General features: G+C 42.2%; 1 protein-coding gene across 1 annotated transcript; it reads right to left on the bottom strand.

Moving 5' to 3' along the window:
• Window positions 1-3,714: 3,714 nt before the first annotated feature.
• LOC148684060 (vomeronasal type-2 receptor 26-like) lies at window positions 3,715-11,447 on the bottom strand. The gene is made up of 5 exons (XM_088654800.1): window positions 11,163-11,447; window positions 9,265-10,146; window positions 7,305-7,532; window positions 5,246-5,372; window positions 3,715-4,616 (listed from the first exon to the last, which is right to left on the bottom strand). Exons 1-5 carry the CDS (start codon window positions 11,445-11,447, stop codon window positions 3,715-3,717), a joined length of 2,424 nt encoding a protein of 807 aa, XP_088510926.1.
• Between the last annotated feature and the right edge of the window lie 2,593 nt (window positions 11,448-14,040).

Genomic DNA, 14,040 nt, shown 5'->3' with positions numbered 1-14,040 from the left:
GATCGGCAAGCTCTAGACTCTATATGACTGGCTAATTAAATCATGCTGGAAATATGGAGATTGTTTTGTGCTTTTAAAGTTAATGTTTGGATCTCTCTTCCATCTGAATAAGTTTGTCTGAACACATAGTTTGAGAAATGAAACCATGTTGCTTTTCATCACTAGAGACATGCACAGTTATTTAAATCATTACTACATCAGTTCTTTTTTCATAGCAATGCAAACTGTTCTGAAATGAAAATAAAGGAACTGGCAGTTGCCATTTTGAATATGAAGAATGCCCAGTGACGATCTGGCAGTGAATATTGTAAAATGGCTATCTTCCTATTCTTACTAAATCCATTTGAAGCTTGTCCCTGATTGCTTTCAATGTGCTTTAGACATGAATTCAATTTTATACCATCCTTCAAAACAACAGCTGCAGCTGGGCAGTCTCAAGGGGCAGTCATGAAGACAGCATACTTCTTCAGTACATTTGTGTCCACAAGTAGCTGCCTGGAAGAGCTTTTCAATGTTGAATATACGTTTGTTATCTGGCCAAGAGAGCCTCTCTCTCTTGTTTATTTTTCTGGTTTGTGTTTGATTTATGATTTGATTAGTATGATTTGTTTTATAGTATTATCAATATTTTTGTAATATATTTTCGTATTTTTGTGTTGTCTTTTTTCTTTTTTCTTTTTTCTGTCTGTATTTTGTATTTATTCTCAATAAAGTTTTTTTAAACAAAAACAAAAAAAGAGAGCCTCTCTCTTATAACATTAGCAGCCTGCTATTATAACTTTAAAAACACTTTAGGGATGGAATAAATAAGATTCGGAGTTGCATGCCGTGATTAGAGTGAGTGAAATGGTATGCAGTGCAGCCTCTTTTCCATCTTTGCTGGATCAGTTTAAATTATTGTGGCTTGAGGATGTAGTGACTGTGCTTGAAGAATTGAAGCTGCCAAACAGCCCCTTGACCCTTGCCCATCTTGGCTTTTAAAAATTAGCTTTGGGGATTGATAGGGAGTGGCAGATTTGGGTACTATGGGCAGCCTGGGTAAGGCTAAACTTATGCACTCACTTAGCCCTTGCATGGCCTTCCCAAAGGTGGGTAAAGCTGTGACCGGCTTAAGGAAGGAGACAGAAGGCTCGCTCGGGTAAGGTCCCAAATATGGGAAAGTGCTAACTAGGCTTTGGGAAGGAAGAAGGAGGACTCCAGGAGCTTGTCAGAGCCCATGACTCCTTCCCAAAGCCAAGCACCTTGCTTACCAGGTTTGGGGACAGCACTCCCATGGCTCTGTGCCTAATGTGTCCACATTGCTCGCAGACCCGGAACACCATCCTTGCGACTAGTGAGGTCTAGCAAGTGATCTATATTTCATGGGAGGATGGAGAGATGCCATTTATCTTGAAGCAGGTTATAAAATATTACTATTGGGTTTAATCTTACTTTGGGTTTCAAAGTAAACCAAGTGCTTTATAGTCAGATTTAAATGTAGAAAGACTGTATGAAATGATTCTAAGAGCCATTTACTTACATTGGGCTGTCAATAAAGACCTGAGATGGGTGTTCATGGAAGGAAATGCTGGGGAATATGTAATAGATATGGGACACTATCCCACCAATGATAAGGTCACCCTGTTCATACCACTCATGTGGAATATGGACAGGATTATTTCCACTGCAAACCACAGTATGCCCATTGGGCACCATATTGGGAAGCAGCAGGAGAAGCAGCAGCAAAAACATCCTCATTACAAGTATCCTTCTACACATGGTCTTTCCTTTGACTCGCCACAATATTGTTACTATCACCAGCGTGACTTGAACAGGATGTATTTGGTGACAACTAACTCTGCCAATTCTGTACTTCAAGAGGCAGGTATCCACCTTCTCATTAACTTCAGCACTGCCACAAAGAATTGATTGAATGCTATGATTTGAAATCTAACCAATACAATGAAAAGCAAAAGCTGGCCTCAGCTCGCCTCCCTTACCTTACCTGTCTATGGAACACCTGGGTACTTTTAATCATTCCAGATTTTATTTTTTATTTTTTATTTCCCATTCTGCCTTCTGGAGCATTTCCAGGTGAATTGATTACCATAATTCTAACAATTATCGAGGAGATAATTACTTTTGCAATGTTTTTTGACTCTATGTTGCATCACCAGTAGGAGAACTGGCAAAGTAAACAAATCTGTCTCATCACAGAATCAAAGGTTAGGAAGAGACCTCCAAGGTCATATTGTCCCGTCTGCTTGTTAATGCAGGACATCCAGAACTAAAAACAAACCAACTACCTTGACCAACTACATCCTTCCAGTGGCACCCTGTGGAGCTCAGAAGCCCAGTTATGTCACCCCTTGCCTACTGAGCTGGCAGCCCCCCTTTTCAATCACCCTCCCTTTTGGTGTGTTCCCTCAGCCTCCTCTCCCCTCTCCTCCCCTTGTGAATCCTCTGGGCAGCTGCTGCTGCTACCCCTGGTCTCTGAACTGCCACCCTACTCCAAAGAGAGGTACCTCCTAACACTGTCGCACAGGGGCCTTGGAAGCACCCCCAGGTTCAACCCCAGAAGCACCTGGGAGCTTGTAGCCAAGGCTGTGGGAGCCTTTGGGAGGCCGAGTCACAATAGGGCATCAGAGGAGAGAGGGAGGGAAAGAGCAACAGAGGCCAGTGTTGTACGCAGCACCCCTGACCATTATTCAAGGCACCCCAGGATGCCACACTGGTTGAAAACCACTGGTTCAAGACATCTCTCTCTTACTCTGGTAGGAAGCGTTAATTCAGAAGACTGTCAGGGTGGTCCATCAGTTTAAGGTAGTGATTGGCACTGTTATGAATTCTAGATGTTTCTTGACTACAGCTTCCATCATCCTTGATAATAATATGTTGTAAGCTGCTAGGGGCTGTCGTTCAGCAACATCTGGATGGCCACAGATTGACTACCTCTGGTGCAAATAAAAGTGGGGAGTAGAATAAGGCTCCATCTCTAGGGTGGTATTTATCTATCAGGGGTATTTCCAGTATTAGATACCTCTGAGTCTGGAGCAGTGTCTACGTATGGCAAGGTGAATCACTTCCTGTCTCCATTCACAGCCCCATGTCAATTGAGGTATGAGATTCCAAATGTGTAGAAATCCAGGTTTATCCTGGGAATTCTAAAAGGCTGCAGGAGGCATAGGTGCTGTGGAGTTGGGTGTCTGGTCTAAAGGAGTGCCAGATGGTGTCAGGCTTCTGCTGCAATTCATGGCTGTACCACATGAACCTGATAGATACCCAGATCTCCCAAAATAGGCACAATTTGGATTGGGGAATGGCCAAATTTGGTGCACCGCCCTGCTGGATAGACTAATGGACCCAGTAAAAGGCAGCGTCTCAAGTTCTTGTGTTCCTTTTCTTCTCTCTCCACCCCATCATCTCATCAGGAGAGGTTCAGGGCCTCTTGAGAAGATAGGGGGGCATCCCTTTGGATGCAGAAGAAGAAGAGCAAGGGGACATGTAGGCATTCAAGTTGTTGGCTATCATCCATAGCTACTTTCCTACTCCTAATCCCACTTCATTTAAACCTCATAAGCAACTATGCTGGATATCAAGAACATAAATGATAAGAGAATCTGTTCTGTTTTTTGATCATTTCAGGTAACTTCCTTTCTTGAAAAACCACAGTGAAATTACCCTGCTAACAAGTGTACAGAATCTAAATAAAGCAATGACAAACTAAGCTGTTATTTACATCTTTCTCCGTATCAGCTGCTCTCTGTTATTTAGCTCAGGCCTCACCACAATAATATAGCATTTAGGGGAAAAGATGCAGCCCAGCAGCCCAGCACTGGAAGTCAAGATGGAGAAGATCTCCACAGCCACCATGTATTTCCCTCTGGTGCTCAAGTATGTGGGAATAAAGGAGAACCAAACACTGCAGAAGACCAGCATGCTGAAGGTGATGAACTTGGCTTCATTGAAGCTGTCAGGCAACTTCCTGGCTAAGAAGGCCACAGTGAAGCTGACAGTGGCCAGGAAGCCCATGTAGCCTAAAACACAATAGAACATGAAAACTGACCCTTCATTACATAGTAATATAATTTCTTCACTCATTGAGTGCATGTCCACATCTGGGAATGAGGGAGAGGTTGCCAGCCAGAAGACACAGATTCCTACTTGAATCACAGAGCAGGAAAGGACAATGGAATAAGCCAGTTTTTTGCCTACCCATCTCCTGATCCTGGACCCTGGCTTGGTAGCCATGAATGCCAAAACCACTGAAATAGTCTTGGCCAAGATGCTGGAGAGGGCCACAGAGAAGACAATGCCAAAAGCCGTTTGTCGGAGTGGGCAGGTTGCCTTATTAGGCATTCCAATGAACATCAAAGAGCAAAGGAAACACAAGAGGAGGGAGATGAGGAGAATGTAAGTGAGGCTTCTGTTATTGGCTTTGACGATGGCAGTGTCCTGGTGCTTAATGAAAATGCCAAGTACCACAGCTGTGATCAGAGAGAATAAAAGTGCAGAGAAAGTTGAAACCATGGCCAGAGTTTCCCCAAAGCCTAGGACGTTAGGTTTCTTGGGAATGCACTGATCCTGCTCCTCATTTGGATATTGATCTGGAGGACATCTGGCACAGGTTTCCAACCCTGAAAAAAAAAAGTTGTATGGCTATTGGAAACAATCCAGACTATGCTTAAGAGGTTTTTTGTTTTGTTTTTACAGGAGTCGTCTTACGATAGTGTTTGCATGAGGAAAAGTTTCAAAAGTTCTAGCCCAAATGCTTGTGCCCTAGATGCTTTGAAGATAAGATCCCCAAAGAGCTTTTTTCCTAGGGAAAAGACTACCACTTCTATTGCATCCTCCCTCCCCCAAAACTATAGTTTCTTCCAGGACAGAATGCATTTACAAATTTTATGTCTTGTTGCATCAAAACAGAGCGGGCGGACATACACTCGTGGTTTATATTGTTAAAATGTGTAAGATGTGGCATTTCAGCAGTGAGCCATTTGGGAAACTGCATTAAATGATTTAGAATGTACATAGATACAGCGTTGAAAAATCTTTACATTACAGATCAAGCTCACATCCTCATGTTATACTCCCTAGAAGGTTAAGATGATTTCTTCATAGTGGAAGCTTTTACTGAGGCTGAAGGGAAATTATTCTACTATTGTTAATAAACAATGTAAATTGAGACCAGACATAGCAAACCCCACTTCTGATTTGATCAGAATTTGTTAAAATAACTTGTATATGGTAGTATGGCACCTCTCACCCATCTCATCTGAGAACATCCCACGAGGACATGGATCACAATCATAACAACAAAACTTCTTCCCCTCCTTCTTTTTCTTCTCATAACCAGGAAAGCAGTTGGCATTACATAAGGAAATGGGTGGCACCTGTCCAAAGAGACACAAAGAGGTCAATGCAGTAGTACCTCTGGTTATGAACTTAATTCGTTCGGGTGGTCCGTTCTGAACCTGAAACCATTCTTAACCTGAGGTACCACTTTAGCTAATGGTGCCTTCCGCTGCCGCCGCATGATTTCTGTTCTCATCCTGGAGCAAAGTTCTTAACCCAAGGTACTATTTCTGGGTCTGTAACCTGAAGCGTCTGTAACCCAAGGTATCACTGTATTAAGAAAATGTTTTAGTGGATTCATCTAAGACCAGGTAATCTATCAGTAAATAGAAGGGCCAGAAGTGTTAAATGGAGGATCTGTATGTGCCCAGGTGGCACAAATAGTGGGAGAAAAAATTACAGTTCAAAGCATCATGGAAAAACAAAAAGATTACAATTTTCATACCTATATTGACCAATGATACAACCACCAGATAATTTGATCTAATACTACTACTGGTTGTTTCTTTTGATTGAAATGAAGCCTCATGCCCTTTGCTTTAGAAATTTCACTTGATGTCCCTTTAGTGAGGATCAAGGAGTTGGGATTTGGCAGTAGTGAACTACTGTGGTTCTACTTCTATTTGGACAGCCCTACCATTTATACCACTGGAATAAAGAGAGGCAGTGAAGATGTTGGGCAGATGTATTGCATTTGTGGTGGACTGGCTTTATAAAACCAGCTTTATAAAAAAACAGGGGACTACAATACAATATGTACATAAAATAAGTTGGAACCTTTTGTTCTCTACAAAATCAATGGTGTCATTTTTCAAAAAAGAAATATTTTCAACATTTTCCCCAATGACTCTCAATATATGCAAAAAGAATATCTTAATCCTTTATATACAAGGAAAAGGGCATGATATTTTGCAAATATTGTTTTAACAATCCTGAAAGCAAAATGGATGTGGGCATTAAAACATTCCAAAAATGTTTATCAATGTGAACCTGAAAGAGGACTATCTTAAGTCATTATTCCAATGGTACTGAACTTTAAACAGAATTTATTTATTTATTTATTTGGCGGGAACAGGCATTGTTCGAGGTATAATGGAATTAAGGTAGAACTAATAAATATCTTTTGATGTTTTAAAATAATAATTCCTTTCTGGACCGAAGTACTGAATATTTCTAACTTCATAAGTCAGCTGAGGTTGAGCTTCTCCCAGTGCTGTTTTTCTTTACCAATATATATCCTCAAAGCAAGAGCAATCATACTGCCACCTTTAGTTCCAGAAAAACTGAGAACTGCTTGCGATGATATTGATGCCTTCTATGCAGAGGTGTACCTAGGCCCCCTTGTGCAAGGGGGCAAGGAGATATATCAGTGTCGCCAAAGTTGGGAGGGACCATGGGAAAGAAACTCAAAATGTTTGCTTTTTGTCACCTTTTGTGCTCCTTCAGTCACTATCTCCTTGGCTATTGGCTCCGCCTCTTGCCCTCCTTTGTCTGTTTGTCTGCCTGCCTTCCTTCCTGCATCCCCCACTTCACTCACCACCTTTCTTTCTTTCTTTCTTTCTTTCTTTCTTCCTTCCTTCCTTCCTTCCTTCCTTCCTTCCTTCCTTCCTTCCTTCCTTCCTTCCTTCCTCCCTCCCTCCCTCCCTCCCTCCCTCCCTTCCTTCCTTCCTTCCTTCCTTCCTTCCTTCCTTCCTTCCTTCCTTCCTTCCTTCATCCCTCCCTCCCTTCCTTCCTTCCTTCCTTCCTTCCTTCCTTCCTTCCTTCCTTCCTTCCTTCCTTCCTTCTTTCCTTGGTGTGATATATCTTTTGGGCTTATTGCTTTTTTTATGAATGTGGTTCATTTGTTTACTTATTAATAAAATTATTAGTAGCATTATTAGTAATAGCAGCAGCAGTTGGGCAGCACTTCCCTTTTCACCTCAAGTGGCAAAACTACACACTCTCCCACTTGTGTGCAGTGATTTCCTTACCTGAGTGAAGACTCTGTGCCATTGGATTCCGTCCCCATTCATGGTGAGCTCTTTGCCAGGAGGAGCCTGGGGATCCAGTCTTCCGACTTTGACCCTGACATAGGAATTATTTGGGAAAGTGACCAGGTTTGTAATATCAAATCCACCTGCTAATTCTCCATGTTCATTTAATGTGATTTCATCCCCAGCACTGTTGTTGAATGAGATTCTCTGCAGCAATGAATGGAGCTAGGTGGAAAGAGAATCACAAGACAATCTGTTTGGGTGTGAACATCCAGTTTGAGAGTCTGAAGGAGGTTAGGGGGTGGATGTTGGCTAATGGATTTAGATTCAATCCCAATAAGATAGAAGGAGTGTTTCTGGGGATGGGGGGCGGGTAGGTGTGGGGTATTCCCTAGCCCTGACTGGGTAACTCTGGCGTTAAAGGACCAGGATTGCAGACTGAGAGCCATTTTGGACTCACAGATGTTATGAAAGAGCAGGTCAATTCTGTGTCCAGGGCTGCTGTCTACCAGCTCTATCTGGTATTCCAGCTGAGACCCTACCTGTTTGTGCTCTGTCTCACCAGAGTGGAACATGCTCTGGTTATCTCCCGCTTGGAGTATTGCAGTGTACTTTATGTGGGGCTGCCTTTGAAGTTGACTCAGAAACGAAAAGAAATCCAAAACACAGCTGCCAGACTGGTGACTGGGAACGGCTGCCAGGACCATATAACACTGGTCTTAAAGGAACTACATTGGCTCCCAGTATGATTCCAGGTAAAATGCAAAGTGTTGATGCTGACCTTTATAGCCCTTAGCGTCTTTGCTCCTGTATACCTGAAGGAGCATCCACACCCCAATCATTAAGCCCAGACACTGAATGCAGAAAGTGAGGTTACAGGGAACCAGGCAGAGGGCTTTCTTGATATACATACCTGCCCTGCAGAACACCCTCCCATTAGATGTCTAGGAAATGAACAACAATCTGACATTTAGAAGACACTTGATGGGAGCCCTGTATAGGGAAGTTTTAAACGTTTCTTATCTTGTGTTTTAATTCATCAGAGACTTCCCAGAGTGGCTGGGGTACCTCAATCAGATGAGGAGCACATAAATGTTGTGTTGTTTTTGTTGTTGTTGCTACTGCTGCTTTATATTTTGGAATCCCGGCATTGCATTGAATACTCTAAAATTACATCATTTTCCTCTGCAGTCAAACAGCCTAGCACTGGCACCATCGCTGCAGGGCCCTGGGTTCCCAGGCACCCACAAAATTCTTAATGATGGGGCCAGGAGCCCTCAATATTCTGCAGCCGGAAGGGCTCTGGTGGGCCCTCCTGCTGCTGTGATGGGCTCCATCACTGCCTCCTGCTGCAGCTGTGGGCGATGGAGCCCCTTACAGACCCTTTAGGAGAAGCCTTAGAGATCCCTCTGAAAGGCCCAGATGGGCCTGCCTGGGCTCCTCAAAATCTGTGACATCACATGCAGTGCATGACATCACACATTTGCACCAGACACCCACAATGTGGGTCAAAACATAGTTTTCCTGGCCACAAGGGTCATTTCAGGCAGCTTGAGATACACTTCCAAGTGGCTGAGGCATCCCAGCTGGAGGGGTGGTGCATATAAATAATAGTAATAAAAAATATCAAACATTAAATACTTGTGGAGGACTCCCGTGTCCTGAATGGGGTAACTGTGCCCCTGAAGGACCAGTGCCAGTCCTCAATGTTTAAATTTTTAGAACAATTATTAACTTGTCAAGTAGTTGCTACTTGTGTGTCACTTACAAAAGACTATATAATCTAAAGTCTGCTTACTATAATTATCGGAAATAAAATAATTTAAGGTTAATCTTTCATGTATTTATTACTTTTAATTATTTACTTAGAGATGAATGCCAACTCACATTATATATAGATACAGCCCACAACACCGAATACTTTTCAAGGGGAACACTTTATATGAGGAAACATTACCTGCCAAGGTTCTACATTCTGAGAAGAGAGTCTCTCTCCACCCTTTATCCTTTTGCTAATGGCTTCAGATGAGTACATAATATGTAAGGCATGTGCCAGAGCATAGACAGCATTATAGATACTGTAGCTGTGGCCGGTCATTCTCATTTCAAAAAATGGTGCAGGGAGGCTCTCCAGCTTCTCCTCTCCAGTACATGTGTCTGCTGAAGCAGTGGAATCTGAAAGTGAACAACTGAATGCTTGTACCCAGAAATCGCTAATAAAACCATCTCCATCTGCCCAGGAAGGATTCACTTTCTGCAGAAAGTCTGAAAAGTCTTGAATGTCCTTGGAGTGAATTGCAAAGGAGATAGCACCATGGAACATTTGTATATTAACCTTCACCATTTTTTTAAAATAATATAATATGAAATCAATTTGGGCTGTTGTAATCCACACTTTTCCTAAAGGTGGCTTCCTCTTAGATGGAGGTAATATCAGCTGAATCATATTCCTTACCTCTATGGTACTTGATAGCCATATAATAGATGTACTCTCTCCATATATAACAATTGCATTTGCTTTGCTTGACATGAAAGCTGGAGACAAAATCCCTGTGTCACTCAACATATCAACTATGTTACCAGTGAAATGCAGATGGTTATCAGTTTTTTCTGTGAATTCTGAACAGATTCCATTCTGGAAAAGCATTGGTTCAATGTTCTGTAAGAAACGTTCCCCAGCTTCATTAGCTGGAGTGATGAGCCCAACCCATTTCCATCCAAAATGCAAAAGTAACTGAATAATCCCCTTGTATTGAAGATCTTCATTGGGGACCATGCGATAGAAGGAAGCAAGTTTGATTTGATCATTCGTGGCTGGTTCAAATGAACCATATGAAATCTGAAAAAGGAAAAACCCCAAACCTTTCCCAGTGGAAACAAGAATACACAACACACTCATTTATCTGAACCAAAATCCTGTTTATCCCATATTTACTAATCTTACAGAGGGCCATAGAAACAATACATAGAAACAATATTTCCAATTATTTTTGTAGATATTAATTCCAATTATTATGGGAGTCATCACAGCTGCATATTTGTACAAAAGGATTCTCTCCAAGAGCAGGAGAGCTTTAATCCTTTCACTGCCTTCAACATTACTCCAAAGTGGAACTGGAGAAATACAAGCAATTGATCATGTTCCTTCTGTCTATAATCTTTATAACACTTGTAGGGAGAGGCTGATGCCATAACTACTAAGATCTCTCGTGGGTGGATCTGTTGGAAATCCTGAAGGTGTCCTGAATATTATACATTTTATTCTTATGTGACCACAATAAACCATATCCTATGAAAGTAAAATACAAGCAAAAATTAAGGCAACTAAAAAGAAGTCCAGGAATGCAGCAGAACAACACCATATTGGCAAGAATATATCCATCCCCAAATGCCAGAAAAATAGCAAGAAATTGTTTCAATTAGCCTCTGAAAGTAGACAGTACAAAACATCATCATATCTATACAGGGAGGGGATCTTATGATTCCTACGGAGAGGGACATTGTTGTCTCAAGTTATTTATGCCTCTGTAAGCCAGTTTCATCACTATGAATGGGGACTGGTATATCTCTCATGTGGCTAGGGCAGTGCTTTCAGGAATAATGTAATGTGAACCCATCAAGGTGCCCCATTCATCCAAATTGAACTTTTTGAACAATCTTCCATTAAATATATTATACACGCATTGTTGGGTATTAATATTATACCCCCCATCCAAAAAAAAATACCCATATATTGCAACCTGTTTCCCTTTTACATTTTACCGCTTCATATTTATGCATCAACAGATTCCTAGTGAAAGGAGAAAAGTATGAATAACGGCATCAAATACCAATATTTCAATATCCATATTCTACCTGTGGGATCCTGTAGAGACCTAAGACATCTGCCATGGATGAGGAGGTGTCAGAGCTAAGTCCCCCAATGACTCCTACTACGTTTTTCTGAATGCCACATATGTAGTTGGGGACAAAGTGATGTGAGTTAAATAGCAGATCCAGAGTATTTCGGTAGGTCATCCTTGAATCAAAATAGCTATCATAGATGTGGAATCCCAGAGTGACATTGGGCAAGATCTTGGGATTCTCATTGATCTCATCAACAGCAAACACCAAGGCGAGGATGTGTGGGTAGAACTTCATAATCACACTGTAAATAAAGTGCGTTACTTTTTATCGGGTATTAAACAGTGCACAACACCTAGATCTGAGGGATAAAGATAAAGGTAAAGGGACCCCTGACCATTCGGTCCAGTTGTGACTGACTCTGGGGTTGCGGCGCTCATCTCACATTGTTGGCCGAGGGAGCCGGTGTACAGCTTCCAGGTCATGTGGCCAGCATGACAAAGCCGCTTCTGGCGAACCAGAGCAGCACACGGAAACACCCTTTACCTTCCCGCTGTAGCGGTACCTATTTATCTACTTGCACTTTGACGTGCTTTCGAACTGCTAGGTTGGCAGGAGCTGGGACTGAGCAACGGGAGCCCACCCCGTCGCAGGGATTCGATCTGCCGACCTTCTGATCGGCAAGCTCTAGACTCTATATGACTGGCTAATTAAATCATGCTGGAAATATGGAGATTGTTTTGTGCTTTTAGAGTTAATGTTTGGATCTCTCTTCCATCTGAATAAGTTTGTCTGAACACATAGTATGAGAATTGAAACCATGTTGCTTTTCATCACTAGAGACATGCACAGTTATTGAAATCATTTCTACATCCGTTCTTTTTCCTAGCAATGCAAACTGTTCTGAAATGAAAATAAAGGAATTGGCAGTTGCCATTTTGAATATGATGAATGCCCAGTGACGATCTGGCAGTGAATATTGTAAAATGGCTCTCATCCTATTATTACTAAATGCATTTGAAGCTTGTCCCTGATTGCGTTCAATGTGCTTTAGACATGAATTCAATTTTATACCATCCTTCAACACAACAGGTGCAGCTGGGCAGTCTCAAGGGGCAGTCATGAAGACAGCATACTTCTTCAGTACATTTGTGTCCACAACTAGCTGCCTGGAAGAGCTTTTCAATGTTGAATATATGTTTCTTATCTGACCCAAGAGAGCCTTTCTCTTATAACATTAGCAGCCTGCTATTATAACTTTAAAAACACTTTAGGGATGGAATAAATAAGATTCAGAGTTGCATGCCATGATTAGAGCCAGTCAAATGGTATGCAGTGCGCTCTCTGTTCCATCTTTGCTGGATCAGTTTAAATTATTGTGGCCTGAGGATGTAGTGACTGTGCTTGAAGAATTGAAGCTGCCAAACAGCCCCGTGACCCTTCCCCATCTTGGCTTTTAAAAATTAGGTATAGGGGATTGATAGGGAGTGGCAGGTTTGGGTACTATGGGCAGCCTGGGTAAGGCTAAGATTTTGCACTCACTTAGCCCTTGCATGGCCTTCACAAAGGTGGGTAAAGCTGTGACCGGCTTAAGGAAGGAGACACAAGGCTCGCCTAGGTAGGGTCCTTGAGCCCCCCACCCAGTTTCCAAATATGGGAAAGTGCTAACTAGGCTTTGGGAAGGAAGAAGGAGGACTCCAGGACCTTGTCAGAGCCCATGACTCCTTCTCAAAGCCAAGTGCCTTGCTTACCAGGGTTGGGGACAGCACTCCCATGGCTCTGTGCCTAATGTGTGCCCACTGCTCACAGATGCTAAACATCGCCCCTGCGACTAGTGAGGTCTAGCGAGTGATCTATATTTCATGGGAGGATGGAGAGATGCCATTTATCTTGAAGCAGGTTATAAAATATTACTATTGGGTTTAATCTTACTTTGGGTTTCAAAGTAAACCAAGTGCTTTATAGTCAGATATAAATGTAGAAAGAATGAATGAAATGATTCTAAGAGCCGTTTACTTACATTGGGCTGTCAATAAAGACCTGAGATGGGTGTTCATGGAAGGAAATGCTGGGGAATATGTAATAGATATGGGACACTATCCCACCAATGATAAGGTCACCTTGTTCATACCACTCATGTGGAATATGCACAGGATTATTTCCACTGCAAACCACAGTATGCACCTTGGGCACCATATTGGGAAGCAGCAGGAGAAGCAGCAGCAACAACATCCTCATCACAAGTATCCTTCTACACATGGTCTTTCCTTTGCTTCACCACAATATTGTTACAATCACCAGCGTGACTTGAACAGGATGTATTTGGTGACAACCAACTCTTCCAATTCTGTACTTAAAGAGGCAGGTATCCAGCTTCTCATTAACGTCAGCACTGACACAAAGAATTGATTGAATGCTATGATTCGAAATCTAACAAATACAATGAAAAGCAAAAGCTGGCCTCACCCCGCCTCCCTTACCTTACCTGTCTATGGAACACTGGGGTGCTTTTAATCATTCCAGATTTTTTATTTCCCATTCTGCCTTCTGGAGCTTTTCCAGGTGAATTGATTATCATAATTCTAACAATTATCGAGGAGATAATTACTTTTGCAATGTTTTTTTGGACTCTATGTTGCATCACCAGTAGGAGAACTGGCAAAGTAAACATATCTGTCACATCACAGAATCAAAGGTTAGGAAGAGACCTCCAAGGTCATCTTGTCCTGTCTGCTTGTTAATGCAGGACATCCAGAACTAAAAACAAACCAACTACCTTGACCAACTACATCCTTCCAGTGGCACCCCGTGGGGCTCAGAAGCCCAGTTATGTCACCCCTTGCCTACTGAGCTGGCAGCCCCCACCCTTTTTCAATCACCCTCCCTTTTG

Source organism: Zootoca vivipara, chromosome 12, assembly GCF_965207765.1.
Source record: "Zootoca vivipara chromosome 12, rZooViv2.hap1.1, whole genome shotgun sequence".
Lineage (NCBI taxonomy): Eukaryota > Metazoa > Chordata > Lepidosauria > Squamata > Lacertidae > Zootoca > Zootoca vivipara.
The sequence above is the reverse complement of the archived record's forward strand: the minus strand, read 5'-3'. Positions and strand labels throughout refer to the sequence as shown.